Below are 26903 nucleotides of genomic sequence, written 5' to 3' on the forward strand. Positions count from 1 at the left end.
TTCTTGATTTCTAATACACTAGGAGGCAGGGTTGGGGTTCATTTCATTCAATTCAACCTGTGAATTGAAATTGAAATTTGTATTTAAATTGGACACACCACACCAAAAACAAAATTGATATTCTATTTGAATGAAAGGAAGTTGAATTTCATTCAAAGCTATTCAAAGAAATTCAACAGAAAAAATGAAACATGAAAAGGAATTCCTTTGACACATGTTTACCCAAAGAATATGTCAATTAATACTTAATAAGTACTGATACTATTTAAAATATCAAATAGATTATCACTCATAGATGTATTTTATTATGACAATTTTTGTCATGAGATGTTAGGTTGTTCCCTTCCATTCTGGAGTGTTTGGTTTTATCTAATGCATTCTGGGAAATTTTTCTGACTCATTTTTTTTATAACATGTTAGTGAGGTATGAATTATTATAGACAACCTACAACATTATCTTAGAATATTTCAATCATATGTTTAACATAGTGTTGGGTACCATACATGATGTCAAAATTAACATTGTATAGTGTTGTGTTCACATATATAATATCCATTTGAATAGCCAAAACCCATTTGAATTTCATTGAATAAAACTTATATTCCAATTCCATTCAAATTCTGCTTCCTGTGGGGTGTAGTCAATTCAAATTCAATTCAAATTCTGCTTCTTGTGAAGTGTGGTCAATTCAAATTCAATTCAAATTAGCAAACAAGGCATTTGTGGTAAGTACCTGGGGGCTGCCATCTTTATTCCCCTCCCATATTCAAAATTGCTAGGAGGATGAACATGGGTTCATGTCTGGTACTTAGAGAACCATGTCAAATGTATTATTAAGGCTAGTTGGATGGCTGATCACTAAAGCTCTCTCTCAAGTAACCAAAAGTACACGTTTGTTGTAACCCCAGACAAACTCACCTGATTCAACTCATTGCGGGCTTGATGACTAGTTGAAAAGTTGAATCAGGTGTGCTTGTCTGGGCTACAACAACAATGTGTGCTGTTGGGGGTACTCGAGAAGTTGGGGAACACTGATCTAATGTATGCAGATGTTCAGTGTCTGTTCTGTGTATGCTAGCATTCAGTGTCTGTTCTGTGTATGCTAGCGTTCAGTGTCTGTTCTGTGTATGCTAGCGTTCAGTGTCTGTTCTGTATATGCTAGCGTTCAGTGTCTGTTCTGTGTATGCTAGCGTTCAGTGTCTGTTCTGTGTATGCCAGCAATGACTGACTGGCTACGTCTAGTACACTGTGAAGATTGAACACGTGTTCATGTCTGATACTTATAAAACCATGCATTATCGCTGAAGTTGGATGTTTGACTTCTGATGAGAACTTAAGCTCCGTTAATGATGGGCAACGTGATGATATGTAATGTATGCAGATGTTCAGATGTGTACATTGTGTACCATTATAGAACTTCTCCAACTGATCCATCACAATCATACGTCTGTAACATGTAGACTTCACCGCTGATCTCTCCGACACACATTTTTTATTCATTATCTTTATGTATTATCTCAGATTTTATTCTTCTGTTTTATTTAAAGTAGTGATGTAAAAATAGTATATAAATAAACATTTATATTTTCCCGCAGATCCTGGTGCACGTGGGCTTCCTGACAGAGGAGTCAGGGGACGTGTTCAGCCCCAAGGTCCTGAAGGGAGGTCCCCTGGGGGAGATGGTCCAGTGGGCAGACATCCTCACAGCTCTCCACGTCCTGGGACACAACCTCAAGATCTCCATGTCTGTTAAGGAACTGCAGGGGTGAGTCAGCATGTTGTAATGTTACAATGATGTTAATGGGAAACTGTGTTTTGGCTATATCTTGATTTGATCATCTTTTGATTGATTGAATTTGTTTGGGTGTTTTAGTGTTTGGTGGATTGGAAGCGTTTTCATTGATCTGACCACAGCCATTTTGTTTAGTCAGCTATTGGCCAATACACACAGTATGGCAATTAGCATGTGCTTTTATCCAAAGCGACTTACAGATCCTCCAAGGTGATGGTGTTAAAAGGCGCTTTGTGATCAATGGACAGACGGTGCTCGTTTGTATTTGATTGCTGTCCATTTCATCACTTTGACTTATCCCTCATGTTGATCCATAGAATTACAATGGGAACACTTACAGTGGCTATAGAAGGTCTGCACGCCCTTGAACTTTCACATTTTGCTGCCTTAAAATTTGATCTAAAAATGGATTCAAATAGATTTTCAAAGTGAAAGAAAGTTCTAGGAAATTGTCCAAGTAAAACAAAAACTGAAATATCATAATTGGATAAGTCTCTACCCCATTGAGTTAATACTTGGTGGAAGCACCTTTGGCAGCCATTAAAGTTGTGAATCATTTTCATTAAGGATCAACCATCTTTGCACAACTCGTAGGGCAAAATATATGCATTGTTTTTGGCAAAATTGCTCAGGCTCAGCAAATTTGTTTGGGGATCATTGATGGACAGTGATATTTAACCTCTATGGGCTAGGTGGGACGCAAGCGTCCCACCCGTGGTGCACTCCATCAACAGCAGGTGCATTTCAAGAGCGGCAAATTTGAATCCAAATAAATGTCAAAATTCAAATTTTTCAAACATACAACTATTTTACACCCTTTGAAAGATAAACATCTCCTTAATCTATCTACGTTTTACGATTTCAAAAAGGTTTTACGGCGAAAGCATACATTTAGAGTATGTTAGGACAGTACATTTACAAGAGTTGTGTGTAATGTTGTACCAATTCAAAGACAGGCGTCACCAAAACCATAAATCAGCTAAAATGATGCACTAACCTTTTACAATCTCCAACAGATGACACTCCTAGGACATTGTGTTAGACAATGCATGCATTTTTAGTTCTATCAAGTTCATATTTATATCCAAAAACAGCGTTTTACTGTGGCGTTGATGTTCAGGAAATCGTTTCCCTTCAATAACCGGCAGTCAAGTCAGCACCACAAATTAAATAATTAAAATTAGAAAACATTGGTAAAATATTATATTGTCATTTAAAGAATTATAGATTTACATCTCTTGAACGCAATCAACTTGCCAGATTTAAAAATAACCTTACTGGGAAATCACACTTTGCAATAATCTGAGCACTGCGCCCAGAAAAATACGCGTTGCGATACAGACTAGCCGCCATGTTGGGGAGATCTAAAATCGAAAATACTATGTAAATAATCCATTACCTTTGATTCTCTTCATCAGATGTCACTTCCAGGTATCACAGGTCCATAACGAATGTAGTTTTGTTCAAAAAAGCTCATCATTTATGTCCAAAAATCTCCGTCTTGTTAGCACATGATCTAAGCCCGCCGGACTTCACTTCATGAACGAGGGGAAAAAATATATTTACGTTCGTTCAAACATGTCAAACGTTGTATAGCATAAATCATTAGGGCCTTTTTAACCAGAACATGAATAATATTCAAGGTGGACGAATGCATTCTCTTTTATAACGTATTGGAACGAGGGTACCCAACATGAACTCGCGCGCCAGGTGTCTAATGGGCCATCATCGTTCCATGGCTCTTGTTCGGTCAGATCTCCCTCCAGAAGACTCAAAACACTTTGTAAAGGCTGGTGACATCTAGTGGAAGCAATAGGAAGTGCCAAAATATTCCTCAGCCCCTGTGTTTTTCAATGGCATAGGTTTAAAGGTAATACAACACATCAGGTATCCACTTCCTGTCAGAAAATGTCTCAGGGTTTTGCCTGCCAAATGAGTTCTGTTATACTCACAGACACCATTCAAACAGTTTTAGAAACTTTAGGGTGTTTTCTATCCATATATAATAAGTATATGCATATTCTAGTTACTGGGTAGGATTAGTAACCAGATTAAATCGGGTACATTTTTTTATCCAGCCGTGCAAATACTGCCCCCTAGCCCCAACAGGTTAAACCTTGTCTCAGATTTTTTTAAGCAGATTTAAGTCAGGACTGAGACTAGGCCACTCAGGAACACTCAACAGCTCTTGGAATGCCAATTGGGTGTGTCTTTTGCATAAACATTTGTGTAATTGTCTCACAGAAAAATACAACCCTATCCCAGGGTTAGGTTATCAGAAGACTGAGGTGGGTTTTCCTCAAACTTTTTTACCTGGGCTTTGCTCCTTTCATATTTCTCTTGATCCTAACAAACTCCCCAATCCCTGTCAGAAAAGTTTTCTATAACTTTCTTTCCCTTTGAAAATGTGGAGTAGGTCGTGTAGATCTGTAGGACCAAAAATATAATTGAATCACTTTTTAGATTACATTTTAACACAGCAAAATGTGAAAACAGTTAAAAGGGTTGTAGACTTTCTATAGGCAATGTACTTTAGATAAAGGACCAATTTTCAGGTAGAGGGCAAGTGATATTATCACTGGGCCACTATTCCCCCTTAAACAGTTAATATCTTTTTAACCGCATCAATATACAGTTGAAGTCAGAAGTTTACATACATTTAGGTTGGAGTCATTAAAACCACAACCACTCCACAAATTTCTTGTTAACAAACTATAGTTTTGGCAAGTCGGTTAGGATATCTACTTTGTGCATGACACAAGTCATTTTTCCAACAATTGTTTACAGACAGATTATTTCACTTATAACTCACTGTATCACAATTCCAGTTAGTCAGAAGTTTACATACACTAAGTTGACTGTGCCTTTAAACAGCTTGGAAAATTCCAGAAAATTATGCCATTGTTTTAGAAGCGTCTGATAGGCTAATTGACATCATTTGAGTCAATCGGAGTGGATGTATTTCAAGTCATACCTTCAAACTCAGTGCCTCTTTGCTTGACATCATGGGAAAATCAAAAGAAATCAGCCAAGACCTCAAAAAAATGATTGTAGACCTCCACAAGTCTGGTTCATCCTTGGGATCAATTTCCAAACGCCTGAAGGTAACACGTTCATCTGTACAAACAGTAGTACACAAGTATAAACACCGTGGGACCACGCAGCCATCATACCGCTCAGGAAGGAGATGCGTTTTGTCTACTTGAGATGAACGTATTTTTGTGCGAAAAGTGCAAATCAATCCCAGAACAACAGCAAAGGACCTCGTGAAGATGCTGAAGGAAACAGGTACAAAAGTATCTATATCCACAGTAAAACGAGTCCTATATCGACATAACCTGAAAGGCCGCTCATCAAGGAAGAGGCCACTGCTCTGAAACCGCCATAAAAAAGCCAGACTACGGTTTGCAACTGCACATGGGGACAAAGATCGTACTATTTGGAGAAATGTCCTCTGGTCTGATTAAACAAAAATAGAACTGTTTGGCCATGATGACCATCGTTATGTTTGGAGGAAAAAGGGGGATGCTTTCAAGCCAAAGAACACCATCCCAACCGTGAAGCACGGGGGTGGCAGCATCATGTTGTGGGGGTGCTTTGCTGCAGGAGGGACTGGTGCACTTCACAAAATAGATGGCCTCATGAGGTAGGAAAATTATGTGGATATATTGAAACAACATCACAAGAGATCAGTCAGGAAGTTAAAAGCTTGGTCGCAAATGGGCCTTCCAAATGGACATTGACCCCAAGCATACTTGCAAGCAAAGTTGTGGCAAAATGGCTTAAGGACAACAAAGTCAAGGTATTGGAGTGGCCATCACAAAGCCCTGACCTCAATTATATAGATAATTTGTGGGCAGAACTGAAAAAGCGTGTGTGAGCAAGGAGGCCTACAAACCTGCCTCAGTTACACCAGCTCTGTCAGAAGGAATGGACCAAAATTCACCCAACTTATTGTGGAAAGCTTGTGGAAGGCTTGACCCAAGTTAAACAATTTAAAGGCAATGCTACCAAATACTTTTTGAGTGTATGTAAACTTCCGACCCACTGGGAATGTGATGAAAGAAATAAAAGCTGAAATAAATCATTCTCTCTACTATTATTCTGACATTTCACATTCTTAAAATAAAGTGGTGATCCTAATTGACCTAAGACAGGGAATTTTTACTAGGATTAAATGTCAGGAATTGTGAAAACTGAGTTTAAATGTATTTGGCTAAGACGTATGTAAACTTCCGACTTCAACTGTACCTGCTCTACCACCCCAGTTAACCCAATACTTCAGCCCATCAGAACCTCAGACCTGGGCTGTGTCCCAATCGACAAGGATGCTGCCTTTTGAGGCAGCTTTCTAGGCAGGATGTCAAAATTGGTATGTCCCAATCCAAAGGTACCTTCAAAATGCTGCTTTCTAAGGTGCTTTCATTGGGCGATTTTGAAGGCAGCATCCCATGTGTCCATCGCTGGGGAGGTTATCCCATAACCCCTTTCAGCGCACTGAAATTTAAATTAAATTAATGGTGGACACAAGTCCCCGCTTGGGAGAAGACGTTCCAGAAGAACAAGGAATAACTTGGCGAAATGTAAGTATAACGTTTATTTATTCACAAAATGATGTTCAACAAATTACTTTCATATGAATTTTCCTTTCAAATGTTGAGTAACTGTTGTTTATCAGCCCGTTGCCAAGCTAGCTAGCTAGCTAACACGCCATACGTGATAGCTAGCTAACATTAGTAGGCGTTCTCGTCCTGATTATCGGCTGTTTAGAGATGCAAACTAAACTAACTAGGCCTAATTGTAGATTCAACCATGTGTCAATTGTGAAGCCCCAGACAGTTTTTAAATCAATGAATTGGTGAACTTGCAAGCCAGCTAAAAGCTTGTACTCTAGCAAATGTGTTTTCGGAGACTAAAGTGGGCACCTGATCGCGTATTACTCCATTGCATTGGCTTGGCAGGAGAAAACAGTTCTGCCCAACCCGTTTGGAGGTCAGACATGTTACGTTTTTGTACAACATCTGATGAAAAATGTAGGAAATGCAACCAGCTGTGTTCTGTTCGTTCTATACCTGCTAGCCAGCCAAGTTATTTGTGCATTCTGTTGATGAGTCTGTTTAGCAAGCTTGCTTGCTAGCTAGCTGCATGTAGTGTCTGTTTACGTAACATTAACGTTAGCTAACATTCCCCTGTCACTTTCCCTTCCCCTATTGTGTTGCACAATTGGGTTTGTTGTTACTAGTTAAAATTAGAGGCTAAGTTATTGTACTCTTACTGTAAACAACTGATCAATATAAAAAATGATATGCAAAACTGTTAACAAAATGATTACACATTAATAAAGGTAGTTGTGGCTTCGGTGACTTTGAGCACTGACATTTGAGCAGTGAGGTTAATTTCTCCCCCCTTGTCTCTGCTTGTTCCAGCTCTCCCCCTGACACCCTGCAGATGTAAAGAATTTGTTGGGAACCTCCCAGCCACCAGAATAATCACCATATCCCAGGATTTTATTAAGGAGTGTGCAACGTCACAATGTTAGATAGAAATAGATTCACCCATGTTATTGTTTATCATGCAGACTTCTCAGGACATTGTAACCTATGAATCTCATTCTAAAATATCAAATTTTCTGTCCCACGGGATTGCACTGTGGGTAAATCTTAAATTTAGACCACAATTAGTTGAAATTAAGTATTAGTAAAGGGCTGGAACAAACACGTGTAAAGTCCTGTCCTGTGTATAAAATGACTATACAGACCGCAATACAAAAAACAATTACTCACAAACAAACATGGGGGAACAGAGGGTTAAATAATGAACAAGTAATTGGGGGATTGAAACCAGGTGTGTAAGACAAAGACAAAACAAATGGAAAATGAAAAGTGGATTGGCGATAGCTAGAAGGCCGGTGACGTCGACCGCCGAACGTCGCCCGAACAAGGAGAGGGACCGACTTCGGCGGAAGTCGTGACAATGACTAAATTTGCCCTCATGTAAAGAACAGTTTATGAATTTATGAATTTATGAGTTTATGAATGTTGGAGGCTAATCTCCTTGAGATTTCCCTCACTTGGGAATGACCTATTTTGTAGAATGGACTGTGCTTTAAGGACTAATGCACAGATACAGAAAAACCGATACAAATGTTAAACATTTATTCAAAATGACAAGTTGATGTCTCCACATGTTTCTGGTTTTGAGGCTTGGGCATCAGGTGCTTGTTGTTCATCTGTCTAATCCCTTGCAAGGAGAGAGAAAGACATCAAGAATATAGCAATGCTGTATTCATTTCATTGAATATATATTCCAGTTTGATATGCATTTATATAATTACATTGGACATGTTATCTTTTATCATGGCAGTATTCGTATCCAATGCATTTAGCTTACATTAGGATGAAGTAGCCAAGGCCCTCTTATCTAGTTAGATTGCATCATCACACCTTTCAATAATAGTTATCAACTAATATAAAACCATGTTATCCTGAACATCAGTGTCTTTTAATAAATGCGCAGGTCTGCTAGTTGTATGAATTAATCACAACGTAAGCCTACTCATAGAAAAAACTTTAGCTGCTGTAATGCAATATTAGTTTCACAGCAAAACACCACTATTCTTGCTATTTAATCATTCTTAAACAGTCAGTAAAATATCTTATTTAGCTATCTCAAAAAACCGTATCCTGTATCATGCATTCAAGCTTGCTTGCTGTCCACAAAGATGGAGCTACAGACCGAGCAATACATAAGAAGAGAACCCTATACCGCAGGATAGTTATTCTGGTCGATGTCAACTTAACTCATGGACAGGTACTTAGGAGATTGATTCTGTTACTTGTTTACTTGTTATTCGTGTCAGATATTTCCATTTTGGGATGGTTGTTCACTGAATTGCTAGCAAACGTCTCGCGCTCGGTGGAATGCAAATGCGTTGTCACATGATGCTGCCTTCCAAATCCCGTCCAGATTGGCAGGTACAGTACCTACTGGGAAAGTTCTACCTACTAAGTTAGTTGTCTTTGGAGGCAGGTAGGCAGCAGGCAGCTAGCTGCCTTTGGATTGGGACACAGCCCTGCAGTCTTCTTATTGAGTTATTTAGTGACCCCATCGATCGTCATTGACCTCCTCTCCAGTCAATGGTGCAATGTTGTGTCTATTTCCACTCCCTTCATCCAGTCAGCACCTCTTCATATATCCCCTTTTTGTGCTGACGGATACAGTAGTTGCCGTCACCGTGCGGTCTCCGGGCGGACCAGACATAAATCTGTCTCATTGGTTAAGACACTCCGGGGCCGGTGTCCAGTGTTTGGCTACTAAAAGCAGGGCTAGAGACTGTAAATCACAAGAGATAGTCAAACACCGCCAGCCAGGGTTAGTCATATGGAGATGGATTGGGTAGTGTGGTTGGCCGCCAAACCTATGTTGGGGATTATGAATTGAGTTGTCTTGGAGTAATTTTTTTTCAGCTTCTTTGATATAAGGAGATGTTTGGAGCTGAGTCATGGTTTGTTGGCTTAGCCAATTCCACTGTTTTGTGAGCTTCTGACTAAGTGAAGTGTCCCACTAAATCCCACTCTCTGTCTGTCTCTTTCTCTACTTCTCCTTTCCAAACCTTCCCTTTGTTTCTCTCTCTACCTCTTTGTATATCCTCCTCTTCTCTTCTCCTCTCCTCTTCGTCTGTCTCTTTTGTTCTCTCTTTCATATATTGTCTTCTCTCTGTCTCTGTTTACACCTCTATCTCTCTCTCTCTGTCTTTCTCTCTCTGTCTCTATCTTTCGTTACATTCTCCACCTCTCTCGCCTCAAGTGCGATCGAACAAGGTTGTTTGCTGTAACCCAGCTCACCATTGTTGTCTTGAAACTCTGCAGCTACCCCCTATTTCCCATGACCCCCTGCTTTCAACAGGACAAAGAACATTGGCCTTTTGGAATCGACAGATGTGATATTACAAGCAATTTAGCTGTCACTGGAGGAAACGCAATTATTTTTGTTATTCCCCCTCTATCGGTCTGTCTTTAGATTGGCTTTGATAAACAGAAATTGTTCTATCGATCATTTTTTGGTTAACACATCACTGGACAAAATAATAGGGACATACAAGAGGTTGATATTACGAAGAAGAAGAAGATAACGCTCTCACGATGTCAGCACAAGAGAGCGTGAAGGGTCGTCATTTATTAATATGGGTTAATTTAAATGTGTTGTTTCCCCCTTTACACGTTTGCTGTAGCTCTCTCTGCCTAAGTGAGGACACAGACAAGCGTGCCACTTAAAGATGGCAGACTTTCTGTTTGAAGAGTAAGTATAGATTTTTGTTGGCAGCCAAGTGTGACACGACGTCATGAAAAATGTTTCGTTTCGCCGCCAAGTCACAAACATCCCAAGGCATTGTTTTCAACAGCTTTTCTTGTTTATTTATTTTTCTTTTATCTCAGAAGAAAACCGAAGCCACTTATCATAGAAGCTCGTCTGAAATGTTTGTTTCGCTCGTATCTCTCTGTTTTCTGCTGACAAATTGCAATCAGCGCTTTTGTCAGTAATCAAACGTGGCAGAGAAAACAACGAGGCAGACGGAATACTCGCTAAATAATTCGCCTTTCAGATACAGATTTAACAGATTTGATTCTATTACATTGAGCACATCATCTGGTTTTGAAATCAGCTCAGTTCAACAATGTACACTATATAGGATAACAGCCCACACAAAGAAGGCTTGAAGGTTTGCCAGATCCCCACGGCTCCTGTCTGTCAATGAGGTAGATGGATGGATAGATGATTCTATTAGGATTGATAGATAAATGAGTGGAAGGGAGAGCCTATAGGGAGGAGAGGGAGAGGTACTATAGCAATGATTCAGCAACAGTGGGTGTGTGTGGGTTTTGATTGTATTTACTGTGAACAAAGAAACCTCATATAATCCTATCTGTTGTCCATTGTATTGTTACAGATATGAATGTGGAATCACAGCAGGGTCCAGTCTTCTACTAATATCCATTATTCTGGTTGTGGTAGCTACTGTACACACACACACACCCACATATACACACACACACATGCATTGAATATAGCCCATGCCTGTGTATTCTGCTGAGTCTGCATTCTCCTCTATTGGCCTATAACAGAATTGCATAATGGAGATGATGGCTAATTTACAGACAATTAGATAGACCACATCCCAGGTGTATTACAACAACAACTGTCAAAGACTCCAGCCACCTAAGTCATAGACTGTCCTCTCTGCTACCGCACGGCAAGTTTGGAACCATTAGACTGCTAAATAGCTACCCGGTCTATCTGCATTTGACCCCTTTTTCCACCAACTCTTTTGACTCATCACATACACTGCTGCTACTGTTTATTATCTATCCTGTTGCCTAGTCACTGTACCTCTACCTATATGTACATATCTAGCTCAATTACCTCATACCCCTGCACATCAACTCCGTACTGGTACCCCGTGTATATAGCCAAGTTATCATCACTCATTGTGTATTTATTCCTCGAGTTATTATTTTTCTATTTTTCTCTCTGCATCGTTAGGAAGTAAGTAAGCGTTTCACTGTTAGCTTGTTAACCTGTTATTTTATTACCAGCACTACTGGAGAGGACTGCTATCCATCTTATACACCTTATTTACATATATACAATCCACTTCAAATTTGTGGATTCGGCTATTTCAGACATACCTTTTGCTGACAGGTGTATAAAATCGAGCACACAGCACACAGACAAACATTGGCAGTAGAACTGCCTTACTGAAGAGCTCAGTGACTTTCAACGAAGCACCGTCATATGATGCCACCTTTCCATCAAGTCAGTTCGGCAAATTTCTGCCCTGCTGAGATTCAATCTTCGGCAAAATCATTCGCAAGGAGATTCCTGCAAAAATATTATTTCAAGTTTTACTGTGAATGTTTCTTTTTATGTTTCTTTTTATTCTGGCCTGGTCAACTATAAGTGGTGTTATTGTGATGTGGAAACGTCTAGGAGCAATAACCACTCAGCCGTGAAGTGGTAGGCCACACAATCTCACAGAACGGGACCGTCGAGTGCTGTCCGTCGAGTGCTGACCATCGAGTGCTGAAAAATTGTCTGTCTTCGGTTGCAACACTCACTACTGAGTTCCAAACTGCCTCTGGAAGCAACGTCAGCACAACAACTGTTCGTCGGGAGCTTTGTGAAATGGTTTCCAGGGCCGATCAGCTGCACATAAGCCTAAAATCACCATGTGCATTGCCAAGCGTCGGGTAGAGTGGTGTAAACTCCCGCCATTGGACTCTGGAGCAGTGGAAATGCGTTCTCTGGAGTGATGAATCATGCTTCACCATCTGGCAGTCCGACAGACTAATCTAGGTTTGGCAGATGCCAGGAGAACGCTACCTGCCCCAATGCCATGTGCCAATTGTAAAGTTTGGTGGAGGAGGAATAATGGTCTGGGGCTGTTTTTCATGGTTCGGGCTAGACCCGGGGAAATCTTAACGCTACAGCATACAATGACATTCTAGACAATTCTGTACTTCCAACTTTGTGGCAACTGTTCGGGGAAGGCCCTTTCCTGTTTCAGCATGACAATGCCCCCATGCACATAGCGAGGTCCATACAGAAATGGTTTGCTGAGATTGGTGTGGAAGACAATGACTGGCCTGCACAGAGCCTTGACCTCAACCCCATCTAATACCTTTGGGATGAATTGGAACGCCGACTGCGAGCCAGGCATAATCGTCCAACATCGGTGCCCGACCTCACTAATGCTATTGTGGCTGAATAGAAGCAAGTCTCCGCAGCAATGTTCCAACATCTAGTGGAAAGCCTTCCCAGAAGTGTGAAGGCTGTTATAGCAACTCCATATTAATGCCCATGATTTTGGAATGAGATGTTCGACAAGCAGGTGTCCACATACTTTTGGTCATGTAGTGTATAAGTGTCTGGGTATGGAGGAAAAAGGGTGAGGTCTTTATATTAGATGACAACACTGCATCATAACCCCTCTCTAAATGAAATCTCATATTAGACAGTTGAGACATAGTTGTGTCTCCATGGTAGCCCACATAAATACTATATACATATTACATGGTTGTTGATGCCTACATATTTTGTTTTGTAACTCAGTGTTTTGTAACGCATACTGCATGTGGTTCAATCTGTGAAAAGAAGGCTTTTGTCATGACGTTGCCCTCTTTGAGTACAGGGAGGACAGTTGACCCCCTCCCCCTTTCACCATCCCCCAACCTACCTCCCCCCACCCAGGCCCTGTGTGAAGGGGTGGTAAAATTCTAAGAGGAGAATCTCCTGCCACATGGCCCATAGAGAGACACAGGAAATTCTTCCAACTCACAGAATTGGGGAACCGAACGACATTTATGTTCTGGAGAAGGTATAAAAGATTGGTGAAGAATCCAGCTACGAACTGGTCCGCTTGGTACAATTTTGTGATACTCAGAAGAGACAATATAGTCATATTGCCATAAAACTGTTTATATAATAGCCTCAGCTATGGGACTTGCATCCAAATGGTGGTATAAAATGTATTAATAAGGATAAAGCTATTTGTAATACATTGAGATGCTATGTACTGATGTTAATGTGATAGAATTGTATTTCTGTACCAAGCTTAACTCAGTCATCGGCACGCCCCCAGGGACACAGACAGGACCAGGCGTCATGTGACAAGCCTGTTCTATGTTCACTATAAAACCCCACCCTGATTTACTTTCTTCAGACCAGCTTACCTCAGAAGAGAGAGCCAAGGTTTGACCCCCAATTCCTCTACTGAAAGTTAACTATACCACATGGTTAAACTTTTAGACTATCGAGACCGACAGAATAAGAACAAGTCTTTGATATTATTAGTCTGCAGCTAAGTAAATTATATCATTGAACGCGAAGACCAACGAAACATCCATTCTATAACGACATTAATGAATGTCTCTTTGAAAGATCCATTCTAACCGAGAGAGAGAGAACTCTCCAACAGAACGACTCTCCAACAAGGATCCTGACGACACACTGAGCGTGAATATATATTGATTGCAATTGTTCCCGAATGAGTGAGCGTTCATGTACAAAGGATTAGCATATCAATTGTTAATATTTATCAACTCTGTGTGCCTCCTCAGTTGCCCTTTATGACCCTTTGTTTAACAGGCCGCCATGCCTGTTTAGCCCACTAGGGCACATTACTCTACCAATTCTTTGTGACGATAATTACTGTTTGTAAGCTTTCTGTGAATTACTTAGTTTAGTAAATAAATGATTTTAAGACTATTGATGTATGGATGACTTTAGTAAAGGCTGGATTCGTGCAGATACAACAATTTACGACGTTTGGAATGAGACTGGACGTGAGGTAAAATACACCATTTAAACCAGAAGATAATCGGCCTATACTATAATATAATATAATATATAGTGTTATAATATAGGAAAGTTATATTAGGAAAATTATAACTTTGTAATCTGAATATTTTCCTTGGTGCCCCGATCTCCTAGTTAATTACAATTAAACGATTAATCAGTTTAATCGCGTGATAATAATTACAGGGAGTTATTTGATAAACATGTCTTCCGTTTAATGGTACCCCAAAGACACGACACTTTATACAGTTGAAGTCGGAAGTTTACATACACCTTAGCCAAATACATTTAAACTCAGTTTTTCACAAATCCTGACATTTAATCCTAGTAAAAATTCCCTGTCTTAGGTCAGTTAGGATCACCACTTTATTTTAAGAATATGAAATGTCGGAATAATAGTAGAGAGAAGGATTTATTTCAGCTTTTATTTCTTTCATCACATTCCCAGTGGGTCGGAGGTTTACATACACTCAATTAGTAATTGGTAGCATTGCCTTTAAATTGTTTAACTTGGGTCAAACGTTTCGGGTAGCCTTCCACAAGCTTCCCACAATAAGTTGGGTGAATTTTGGCCCATTCCTCCTGACAGAGCTGGTGTAACTGAGTCAGGTTTGTAGGCCTCCTTGCTCGCACACGCTTTTTCAGTTCTGCCCACAAATTTTCTATGGGATTGAGGTCCGGGCTTTGTGATGGCCACTCCAATTCCTTGACTTTGTTGTCCTTAAGCCATTTTTGCCAGAAATTTGGAAGTATGCTCGGGGTCATTGTTCATTTGGAAGACCCGTTTAAAAAAAAAATCAAAATCAAATTTATTTATATAGCCCTTCGTACATCAGCTGATATCTCAAAGTGCTGTACAGAAACCCAGCCTAAAACCCCAAACAGCAAGCAATGCATGTGAAAGAAGCACGGTGGCTAAGCTTTAACTTCCTGACTGATGTCTTGAGATGTTGCTTCAATATATCCACATAATTTTCCTACCTCATGATGCCATCTATTTTGTGAAGTGCACCAGTCCTTCCTGCAGCAAAGCACCCCCACAACATGATGCTGCCACCCCTGTGCTTTCTGTTGGGATGGTGTTCTTTGGCTTGCAAGCTTCCCCTTTTTCCTCCAAACATAACAATGGTCATTATGGCCAAACAGTCACATTTTTGTTTAATCAGGCCAGAGGTTTTGGAGCAGTGGCTTCTTCCTTGCTGAGCGGCCTTTCAGGTTATGTCGATATAGGACTCGTTTTTCTGTAGATATAGATACTTTTGTACCTGTTTCCTCTAGCATATTCACAAGGTCCTTTCCTGTTGTTCTGGGATTGATATGCACTTTTCGCACAAAAGTACGTTCAAAGTACGTTCATCTCTAGGAGACAGAACGCGTCTCCTTCATGAGCGGTATGACGGCTACGTGGTCCCATGGTGTTTATACTTGCGTATTATTGTTTGTACAGATGAACGTGGTACCTTCAGGCATTTGGAAATTGCTCCCAAGGATGAACCAGACTTGTTGTGGTCTTGGCTGATTTTCTTTTGATTTTCCCATGATGTCAAGCAAAGAGGCACTGAGTTTGAAAGTAGGCCTTGAAATACATCCACAGGTACACCTTCAATTGACTCAAATGATGTCAATTAGCCCATCAGAAGCTTCTAAAGCCATGACATAATTTTCTGGAATTTTCCGAGCTGTTTAAATGCACAGTCAACTTAGTGTATGTAAACTTCTGACCCACTGGAATTGTGATACAGTGAATTATAAGTGAAATAATCTGTCTGTAAACAATTGTTGGAAAAATGACTTGTGTCATGCACAAAGTAGATGTCCTAACCGACTTGCCAAAACTAAGATTTGTTAACAAGAAATTTGTGGAGTGGTTGAAAAACGAGTTTTAATGACTCCAACCTAAGTGGATGTAAACTTCCAACTTCAACTGTAGGTCCCTTTGGGCAGCTGTTGGTCATGAAAAGAGAGAAAGTACAATCAGATTGGAGGAAGGACTATTCTCCTCTCATCCACTGGGTCTGTTCCTTCACTTTCCAGTCCTATATTAAGTAGTACATTATTCAGAGAAGTCTTTTCCCCTATTATTCATGTTGTCTGTCTCCCCTTTCTATTTCTACTTTAAATCTCCTGTATAAGGCAGCAGTAGTTTAAGACACTTTGCAGATGCTAGATATTCTCCTTAGATATTCACTCAGACCATTTGGTAGATGTTTGATTTCCCTGGTAAACCTTGTGAACTTACATCACTTATACAATCAACTCCTGATATTGAAGACCGATGTGAGTTTGCACTTATCTGGGTTGACAGTATTGGCTGAAGGCTTACTGTGACAAAGGCATTAGCTCAGTGGCTCCGTAGAGAGTTGTTAGACAGAGACTGTCCAATGAAGGAAGGCAGTCAGGTAAAAGAGAGAGAAAGCCTAGTGAGCCGTAAGGGAGGACGCTAGAGAAGCTGGGAGAGTGGAGCGAGAAAGAGAGAAAGGAAAATTTAGAGAGATTCAGTAGGGGAGGGAGATAGACAAATCCGCTGTCACTCAATCTAAGGCATTTCATGCCCTGTTAGGTTTCTCTCTCTCTCTCTCTCTCTCTCTCTCTCTCTCTCTCTCTCTCTCTCTTGGTCAGTGTGGTTTGGGGGTCAGCCCAATTATATGCACTTCTATCACCACCACCTGGTGGTCTACCATCTCCATGGAGAAAGATACAGGTCACCAGATAGGTCACAGGGGACTCACATTCTGCAATGGGGAGTGATGGCATCAGGTGCATTCGGGGTTAGATAATGCTGGTGCTCTGATGTTCTGATCCTCGTTTTGTCACATTAGTCTGACCAGACGTTGACAATTCCCACAACCCCATTCCTCTAATGTGACCAAGATGGCTGTGAAGCCCTGTGTACAAATGCATGTGTATGTTTACGATCATTGGTGCCTTTTAGCTCCGCCTCTGCCTATAGGGTCTAGGCTCTGGGCTGTGTGTGTCTGAGGTAGTGTTGGCGATAGCTAACCCCGGGGCTGGATGATTCCCTGTTAATCTGATACATACACTTCCATTACTCACACCCCTTTGTTGTCTAGATGTCCTCTCCTCTGTCCCGCCATTCCCCCCTCCTCTCCTCCCCGGGCCCGTCTCAGTGTAATCCATTTAGCTGTGTTGTCTTTCACGGCGCGGGGTCCCGACGCAACCGGGCAGCCCGCAGTCCATTAATCTCTCCCACACACACACACACACACACACACACACACACACACACACACACACACACACACACACACACACACACACACACACACACACACACACACTTGCACTATGTACGCACAGACACACACGCCATGATTGGAATTAGGCTCCCCACTCTCTCTCTCTAGTTTATCTTTCTCGGTCTTGTTTTTCCTCTCCAGCGAGGGTGTCCTCCCATCGTCATACCCATGTCCCAGGCACACACTCATGCATGCGCCACACACTCCAGAAACACGTGTGCCCAAACACAAAGGGCACAAATGGGTTAAATGCGTGCAGCGACGGACCCACACACTGCAACATATGTTCCCTATTCCTTCCAGACGCCCAGCCTCATCTCCCATCTCTAAACAGGACTTAGAACATGTCTGGGGTGAAAACATCTCCATTTCTCCCTAAGAAAACCTCAGTATTAGAAAACATTGCTTTCGGTCCTCCATATTAATATTTAAAGGCAGAGGACACGTTTAGAGGAAGGCATAAGGAACACTCAACAGCCATAGGCTGTTTACCCAGGCTCTTTCTACTGTAAATAACTTCCTTTCGAACCATTTTAAGGACCATGGTCTTACTATTATATAAGTATTTGGGGATTTAATGTAAATAAAGCTAGCCATTTTGTTAACTCAATGTGTCTTCGTTAATCTGGTGTCATCGCTCTTTCTTTTGCTCACTCGCTCCCTCCCTTTCTCTCAGTCTCTGATTTTCTTTAGCTGTTTCACTCTTCCACACTTTCTTTTGATTGCTTTCTCCATCCTCCATTCATTAACGGGTTCCCTACAGTGAGTTGAGACTCCTCAGACCCTGGTTCACCTCCTCCCTGATTCGACGCCTCACTGTGAACATTGCTATTACATACAGTGCTTTCGGAAAGTATTCAGACCCCTTGACTTTTTTTAAATTTTGTGACGTTACAGCTTTATTCTAAAATGGATTTAAAACAAATGTTCCGCATCAATATACACACAATACCCCATAATGACAAAGTAAAAACATGTTTTTCAAAATGTTTGCAAATTTACAAACAAAAAAAACAGATATCAAATTTACATAAGTATTCAGGCGCTTTAACTCAGTACTTTGTTGAAGCACCTTTGGCAGTGATTACAGCCGTGAGTCGTCTTGGGTGTGATGCTACAAGCTTGGCACACCTGTATGTGGGGTGTTTCTCCCATTCTTCTCTGCAGATCCTGTTAAGCTCTGTCAGGTCGGATGGGGAGCGTTGCTGCCACCACCATGCTTCACCGTAAGGATGGTGCCAGGTTTCCTCCAGATGCGATGCTTGGCATTCAGGCCAAAGAGTTCAATCTTGGTTTCATCAGTACAAAGAATCTTGTTTCTCTTGGTCTGAGTCCTTTAGGTGCCTTTTGGAAAACTCCAAGCGGGCTGCCATGTGTCTTTTCCTGAGGAGTGGTTTCCGTCTGGACACTCTACCATAAAGGCCTGATTGGTGGAGTGCTGCAGAGATGGTTGTCCTTCTGGAAGGATCTCCCATCTCCACAGAGGAATTCTGGAGCTTTGTCAGAGTCACCATCGGGTTCTTGATCACCGCCCTTCTCCCCCGATTGCTCAGTTTGGCCGGGCGGCCAGCTCTAGGAAGAGTCTTGGTGGTTCCAAACAACTTCCATTTAAGAATGATGGAGGCCACTGTGTTCTTGGGGAACTTCAATGCTGCAGACATTTTTTGGTACCCTTCCCCAGATCTGTGCCTCAACACAATCCTGTCTCGGAGCTCTACGGACAATTCCCTTGACCTCATGGCTTGGTTTTTGCTCTGACATGCACTGTCAACTGTGGGACCTTATATAGACAGGTGTGTCCCTTTCCAAATCATGTCCAATCAATTCTATTCACCACAGGTGGACTCCAATCAAGTTGTAGAAACATCTCAAGGATGATCAATGGAAACAGGATGCACCTGAGCACAATTTCGAGGCTCATAGCAAAGGGTCTGTATACTTATGTAAATAAGGTATTTCTGTTTAATTTTTTATAAATAACATTTTCAAAAATGTATAAAACCAGTTTTTGCTTTGTCATTATGGGGTATTGTGTGTAGATTAATGGGGGGGATATTTGATCAATTTTAGAATGATGCTGAAACGTAACAAAATGTGGAAAAGTGAAGGGTTCTGAATACATTCCAAATGCGCTGTATATACACCTCCCCTACACACTGAGTCAGAATACAAAATAGAAGAGTTAGCTAACTTCAATAAATGCACACATGAAAAATCAGCTGTTATTGCCTCACTTGCAATGCTATTTCTAGTTTCTACAACAGCTGTATTCTTTTGTGATGACAGGGAACTCATTTGCAGACTTTTGGGAAAGCAGCTTACTGTAAAATTGATGATTACTTGTTTGTGACTGTGGTAGAAAATATCGTATTAAAAATACCCATTTGTGAGATTTGTGTGTTTTTTTTTCTTGCCATATTAAAGGTTGGCAAAACTGCAGCAACTTTGTTGCAGACTCTGAAATAACATCACTGTCACATTAATCAGTGTGTGTGTGTGCGTGTGTGTGTGTGTGTGTGTGCGTGCGTGCGTGCGTGCATGCGTGCGTGTGTGTGGTGCGTCTTCTGAACCTAGCTCGCAAATGAGGGAGAACGCTCAAGCGCAAAGCAACATTCTGTCTGGTTAAAGTGTGTGAGTTTGCAGAACAAATGCCTGGATTATTTTCTTTCCCTCCTCTCTCCCTCCATCTCTCTCTCTGGTTCTCTCTCTGTATCTCTCTCTCTCTGTGTACCTCTCTCTCTTTCTTTCTCCCTCTGTGTATCTCTCTCTCTATCTCTCTGTATATCTCTCTCTCTCTGTGTACCTCTCTCTCTTTCTTTCTCCCTCTCTGTGTATCTCTCTCTGTGTACCTCTCTCTCTTTCTTTCTCCCTCTCTGTGTATCTCTCTCTGTGTATCTCTCTCTGTATCTCTCTCTCTCCCCCTCCTTCGGAACCTTGACGCTCAAATTAACAACTTCCCAACTTTTTACAGATTTTTATCAGCCATCCACCTTTCACCAACGCTACAGCTGTCTTGACTTCTGACACACACACACACACACACACACACACACACACACATACACATACACATACACATACACATACACACACACACACAAACACCTTCACTCACCCGATAATGACTTCCCTCCTCCTAGCCCCAGATTTCGATAAAGGTATGAAACCAGAGCCTCTGGATGCCATTGTTCAGAATTTCAGAGTGCCCCGCGGAGTTCACACACATGGGGCTTAAATAGAAATAGCAGGCAGGTATTGCACGCTATGACAGAGTGGAACTACTGCTGAGGAGGGCAGAGCTGGGGCAGCTTAATGGCGGGCTTCAGGCTCGTGAAGTTATAGTGGTTGCCTGGCCGGCTGGCTGGCTGCAGTCACGCTAGGGGAAGGTAAGCAGGCTTTATTGTGGTGTTTAATTTCTTTACTATCAAATGAGGAGAGACAAACTTATCACACAAGTCAGAATTATACTTAAACTGAATCTTTATTCACTTATTAATACGGGAGCAGGTCAATACAACACACACATATAAAGTGAATCGATTGAGTGCTCTATGTTAATGATGGCTGGTCGACGAATCACCCTCAGATTATTCGTTGAGAGCCCCGAGACAAAAGTAAAAAGGTATTTTATACAACCCCTTCATGTTGATTTAAGTTGGTCCTATCACTCAAAGTCAAAACCCCTCAATTTAACACACATCAACATTCGCAGAACGTACATTTATATTAACATAACGGAGTTCATGCAACAATGGAGTTTCAATTAAAATAAGCTTTAGTTATCCATCACCCTCCAATGGATCAGCATGGTGGAAATAACTATTTCCACCCCTGAAACTAAAATGAGCATATCTTGTTGGACGAATCCAGGTCGACTCCTGGTTTAAGTAAAATGTATTCCGTTCGTGCGTAATGAACATGACCCAAGACAAGCATCATGGTTCCACTACTTATAAGGCAACTCCAATAGTCTCTATTTGCCTAAAGTCTCTATGTGCCATTAACACCATACCTGCTATAGTTCCTGAGTATTATCACTATCATCAAAAACGTAATTTGGTAATGGAAATATATCAAATAGATTAGGATCAGTTTCACTCTCCCCATTCACCAATCAATCCATCAGTTTTAAAAATCATTCTGTTTACAAATCATAATCAAAACCCAATTAATTATCCAACCCAAATTTACAATGCTCAGTGACTTAAATTGGTCCTATCACTCAATATCAAAAACCCTAAATTTAACACACGTCAACATTGGCAGAACGTACATTTATATTAACATACAGTATAATTATCCTATAATTCTACTATTAACTTTCTTATCATGAGTATAATACAGATCAGTATCTTAATGCATTCTTAATCTAAATTACCATAATTGTATGTAGTGTGTAGACTTCTACAATCAACCTGATTCCCCAAAATAAACAATTTTAGATAAGTCTAAATCAATTTTGGGCACAGTTGACCAAAAGAAATGATCAGTCTATAATTTTAATGGTAGGTTTATTTGAACAGTGAGAGACAGAATAACAACAAAAAAATCCAGAAAAACACATGTCAAAAATGTTATAAATTGATTTGCATTTTAATGAGGAAAATAAGTATTTGACCCCCTCTCAATCAGAAAGATTTCTGGCTCCCAGGTGTCTTTTATACAGGTAACGAGCTGAGATTAGGAGCACACTCTTAAAGGGAGTGCTCCTAATCTCAGTTTGTAACCTGTATAAAAGACACCTGTCCACAGAAGCAATCAATCAATCAGATTCCAAACTCTCCACCATGGCCAAGACCAAAGAGCTCTCCAAGGATGTCAGGGACAAGATTGTAGACCTACACAAGGCTGGAATGGGCTACAAGACCATCGCCAAGCAGCTTGGTGAGAAGGTGACAACAGTTGGTGCGATTATTCGCAAATGGAAGAAACACAAAAGAACTGTTAATCTCCCTCGGCCTGGGGCTCCATACAAGATTTCACCTTGTGGAGTTGCAATGATCATGAGAACGGTGAGGAATCAGCCCAGAACTACACGGGAGGATCTTGTCAATGATCTCAAGGCAGCTGGGACCATAGTCACCAAGAAAACAATTGGTAACACACTACGCCGTGAAGGACTGAAATCCTGCAGCGCCCGCAAGGTCCCCCTGCTCAAGAAAGCACATATACATGCCCGTCTGAAGTTTGCCAATGAACATTGTGATATTTGATCCCAGGCATTTCATAAAAAGTAGTTTGAGACGTGATCTCCTACGTCTCCCTTAACATACATATGGTAGGGGACTTCCATCAGTCCCGGAAGGAATAATCCTACTCAAAACACATCAGATAATACAGTTTCATTAAGTGAAATCAACACTTAAAATAAACAATAAACATCTTTAGTCAATCTGGTTTCTCTGTGAGAGCTTCCCATGTCTGGAATACCCTGCCATCAGACACACACAACTGTACCACCTATCACACCTTCAAAAATAACACGAAGACATAGCTAGAGGCCAATCACACTTGTGAAAATAATCCCTAGCTGTGTATTGCCACTTTCCATGTTGTCTGTAGCTGGTGAGGCATCGAAACACTTTGTTGATTTTATGTATTTTGTTTTGTTGCTTTTTGCGTGCTAAGGTACCTTGCAAAAGTATTCACCACCCTTTGCGTTTTTCCTATTTTGTTGCATTACAACCTGTAATTTAAAATTTAAATTGATTTTTATTTGGATTTCATGTAATGGACATACACAAAATAGTCCAAATTGGTGAAGTGAAATGAAAAAAATTACTTATAATTATTTTTTTTTTATAAATAAAAGGAGAAGTGGTGCGTGCATATGTATTCACCACCGTTGCTATGAAGCCCCTAAATAAGATCTGGTGAAACCAATTACCTTCAGAAGTCACATAATTAGTTAAATAAAGTCCACCTGTGTGCAATCTAAGTGTCACATGATCTCAGTATATATACACCTGTTCTGAAATGCCCCAGAGTCTGCAGCACCACTAATCAAGGGGCACCACCAAACAAGCGGCACCATGAAGACCAAGGAGCTCTCCAAACAGGTCAGGGAAAAAGTTGTGGAGAAGTACCGATCAGGGTTGGGTTATAAAAAAATATCAAAAACTTTGAACATCCCACAGAGCACCATTAAATCCATTATTAAAGAATGGAACGGATATGGCACCACAACAAACCTGCCAAGAGAGGGCCGCCCACCAAAACTCACAGACCAGGCAAGGAGGGCATTAATCAGAGAGGCAACAAAGAAACCAAAGATAACTTAGAAGGAGCTGCAAAGCTCCACAGCGGAGATTGGACTATCTGTCCATAGGACCACTTTAAGCCGTACACTCCACAGAGCTGGGCTTTACAGAAGAGTGGCCAGAAAAAAGCCATTGCTTAAAGAAAAAAAATAAGCAAACACTATTTGGTGTTTGCCAAAAGGCATGTGGGAGACTCCCCAAACATATGAAAGAAGGTACTCTGGTCAGATGAAACAAAAATGTAGCATTTTGGCCATCAAGGAAATCGTTATGTCTGGGGAAAACCCAACACCTCTCATCACCCCTAGACTAACATCCCCATAGTGAAGAATGGTAGTGGCAGCATCATGCTGTGGGGGTGTTTTTCATCAGCAGGGACTGGGAAACTGGTCAGAATTGAAGGAATGATGGATGACGCTAAATACAGGGAAATTATTGAGGGAAACCTGTTTCAGTCTTCCAGAGATTTGAGACTGGGACGGAGGTTCACCTTCCAGCAGGACAATGACCCTAAGCATACTGCTAAAGCAACACTCGAGTGGATTAAAGGGAAACATTTAAATGTCTTGGAATGGCCTAGTCAAAGCCCAGACCTTGATCCAATTGAGAATCTGTGGTATGACTTAAAGATTGCTGTACAACAGCAGAACCCTCCAACTTGAAGGAGTTGGAGCAGTTTTGTCTTGAAGAATGGGAAAAAATCCCAGTGGCTAGATGTGCCAAGCTTATAGAAACATACCCCAAGAGACGTGCAGCTGTAATTGCTGCAAAAGGTGCCTCTACAAAGTATTGACTTTGGGGGGTGAATAGTTAGGCATGCTTAAGTTTTCATTTTTTTTGTCTTATTTCTTGTTTGTTTCACAATGAAAAATATTTTGCATCTTCAAAGTGCCAGGCATGTTGTGTAAATCAGATGATACAACCCCCCCCAAATCTATTTTAATTCCAAGTTGTAAGGCAACAAAATAGGAAAAATACCAAGGGGGGTGAATACTTTCGCAAGCCACTGTACGTGTTGCTTGTTTTATGTTGCTCTGCATGTGCTCACTGCTCCTTGATTGTCTGTATTGTTATTGTAATTGTTTAACCTGCCCAGGGACTGTGGTTGAAAATTAGCCGGCTGGCTAAAACTGGCACTTTTACTGAAACGTTGATTAATGTGCACTGTCCTATAAACTCAAACTGATATGCACTGACCGGACATTGTTCCACGTAATGGAAACAGATTATAATGTTAGAATACATTAACTTCCTGCTCAAATTCATTGGTGTTACCAATCTATAAAACCCATTTCTCAGAAAATATCACAGAATGTTTCCTATTCAACTATTCAGACCTCTACTGCAAATGTCCCACAGAATCCCTTACAGCCTGATATAGCCTAGCGAGCACAACTCACTTTCACCAGCTCTTGTATTTTTACCAGTAGGAAAAAAACATGTATAACCCATTCTCAACAACATTCAGCATTTACCTCTATCGTAAGGTTAAAAACAAACTTCACAACGGTCTCTTCTCTTTCGGCTTCACACTTCTGAAATGTCCAAGACTTTAAAAGTAACATGTAATGCGCCAAATTTATAAAACACATCAGTCAATCCATAAGAAGATTTTTTTTTTTTGTGGCGGCACAATACTACAGCCATTTACTACCCACAACTTCGGTTATAGCCTAGTTTTATCATGCAATACTTAATACCCATGTTTAGTTATCAATCGCTATTACCTATCCGCTATTATTAGAATTCATTAGATTTAGGTAACTGTCTCTTCTTTGATTCAGTTATTTAAATACGACTCCATTCTCAATATGTTATTCCAGCAGACCATTTAGGCAACAGACAACGTATTACATCGAAATCGCCTCGCTATTTATGTTGAATAAATTAGCCTTTCAATTTGAACTAAGCAATCTGTTAAAACGTTCAAACAAACACTAGCAGCCGTATCCGTCCAGGCATAACATACCAATAGTTGAATTACAATCAGAAACCCAGATTTGAGTCAATACCATGGACCCAATGCTATTGAAATGACGCAGAAACCCCACAAATAACCCAATTACAATTGTCTGTAGTCATAACATCTGGCACATAATAACGACACAATTCCCAGAAAATAGCCTCAATTAAAGGTCCAAGTGTTTCTCCGCAGAGATTCTCACATGCGCAAAAGGAATAGATTAGCAATCAAGGAGTTAAATCGACATTCATTGACTAGGAAACAGATCCTGCGCTTTTAAATAAAAGCAGATTATGTTTTCTCATGCAACATATTTCAATTACTTTACAGCATCACATTAATCCCAAAACGATCATTAGTTTGATGGATACCCTAGGCTTTGTATGACGTTACAAATGACGTAGAGATTCCACCTTAATTCGCTCTAACTTTATGGAAAAAGGTTTATTCAACAAATATAGCAACTCCTGTCATACTGGGTGGAAAAAAACAAATTTTCAGGCCTTAAGGGCAGTTTTATTTCAAACGTAGTACCCGGACGGAGAAAATCCAATAAGCGTTTTATAGTTACATCGTTAGGGTAAGTTAAAAACTTCTTAGGGCTAGGCGTCCCGTGTCGACAACTTCCGGTGAAATTGGAGGGAGCGCAATTCAAAAATTATGGATATTAAACATCTATGTACATACAAGTGTCTTATATCGGTTAAAAGCTTAAATTCTTGTTAATATAACTGCATTGTCCGATTTACAATGGGCTTTACAGTGAAAGCATGCCATGCGATTGTTTGAGGACGGCGCCCCACACCAAAATAGTTTTCAACCAGCACAGGCTTCGTAAAATCACAAATAGCGATTAAATATTCACTTACTTTTTGAAAATCTTCCTCTGATTTACAATCCCAAGGGTCCCAGCTTGTTAGATAAAATACTTGAATTTGAGTAATCCACTCGTTCAACTTGCAGAGAAAAGAATCTGAAAACCTACCCCTAAACTTTAAAACAAGTCAAAATATGTTTCTATTTAATCCTCAGGTACCCTAAAATGTAATTAAACTATAATATTTTATACAGAAAGAAGTATGTTCAATAGAAAAGCTAAAGTAGCAAGTGCGCGTCCTCTTCATCGCGCGCGCACAGACTGATTTCCAACTCTGACTCCCTGTACCAAAACTCAAAATTCTTCCTCGTTTAGGAAGAAACAAGGCAGAAACCGTGAACAAAGACTGTTGACATCAAGTGGAAGCCATAGGAATTGCAATCTGGGAGCTGGAATTGC

General features: G+C 40.6%; 1 protein-coding gene across 2 annotated transcripts in view; it reads left to right on the forward strand.

Annotated features, from left to right (window-relative positions):
- Positions 1-26903, forward strand: part of LOC106588199 (alpha-1,6-mannosylglycoprotein 6-beta-N-acetylglucosaminyltransferase B) — a 162913-nt gene that overhangs the window by 82365 nt on the left and 53645 nt on the right. For both annotated transcript variants that reach the window (XM_014176958.2, XM_014176968.2), the window contains exon 8: positions 1597-1766. In XM_014176958.2, the coding sequence (XP_014032433.1) occupies positions 1597-1766 (170 nt within the window). The remainder of the gene's footprint in view (positions 1-1596; positions 1767-26903) is intronic.

The sequence above is a fragment of the Salmo salar genome, chromosome ssa02 (assembly GCF_905237065.1).
Source record: "Salmo salar chromosome ssa02, Ssal_v3.1, whole genome shotgun sequence".
Lineage (NCBI taxonomy): Eukaryota > Metazoa > Chordata > Actinopteri > Salmoniformes > Salmonidae > Salmo > Salmo salar.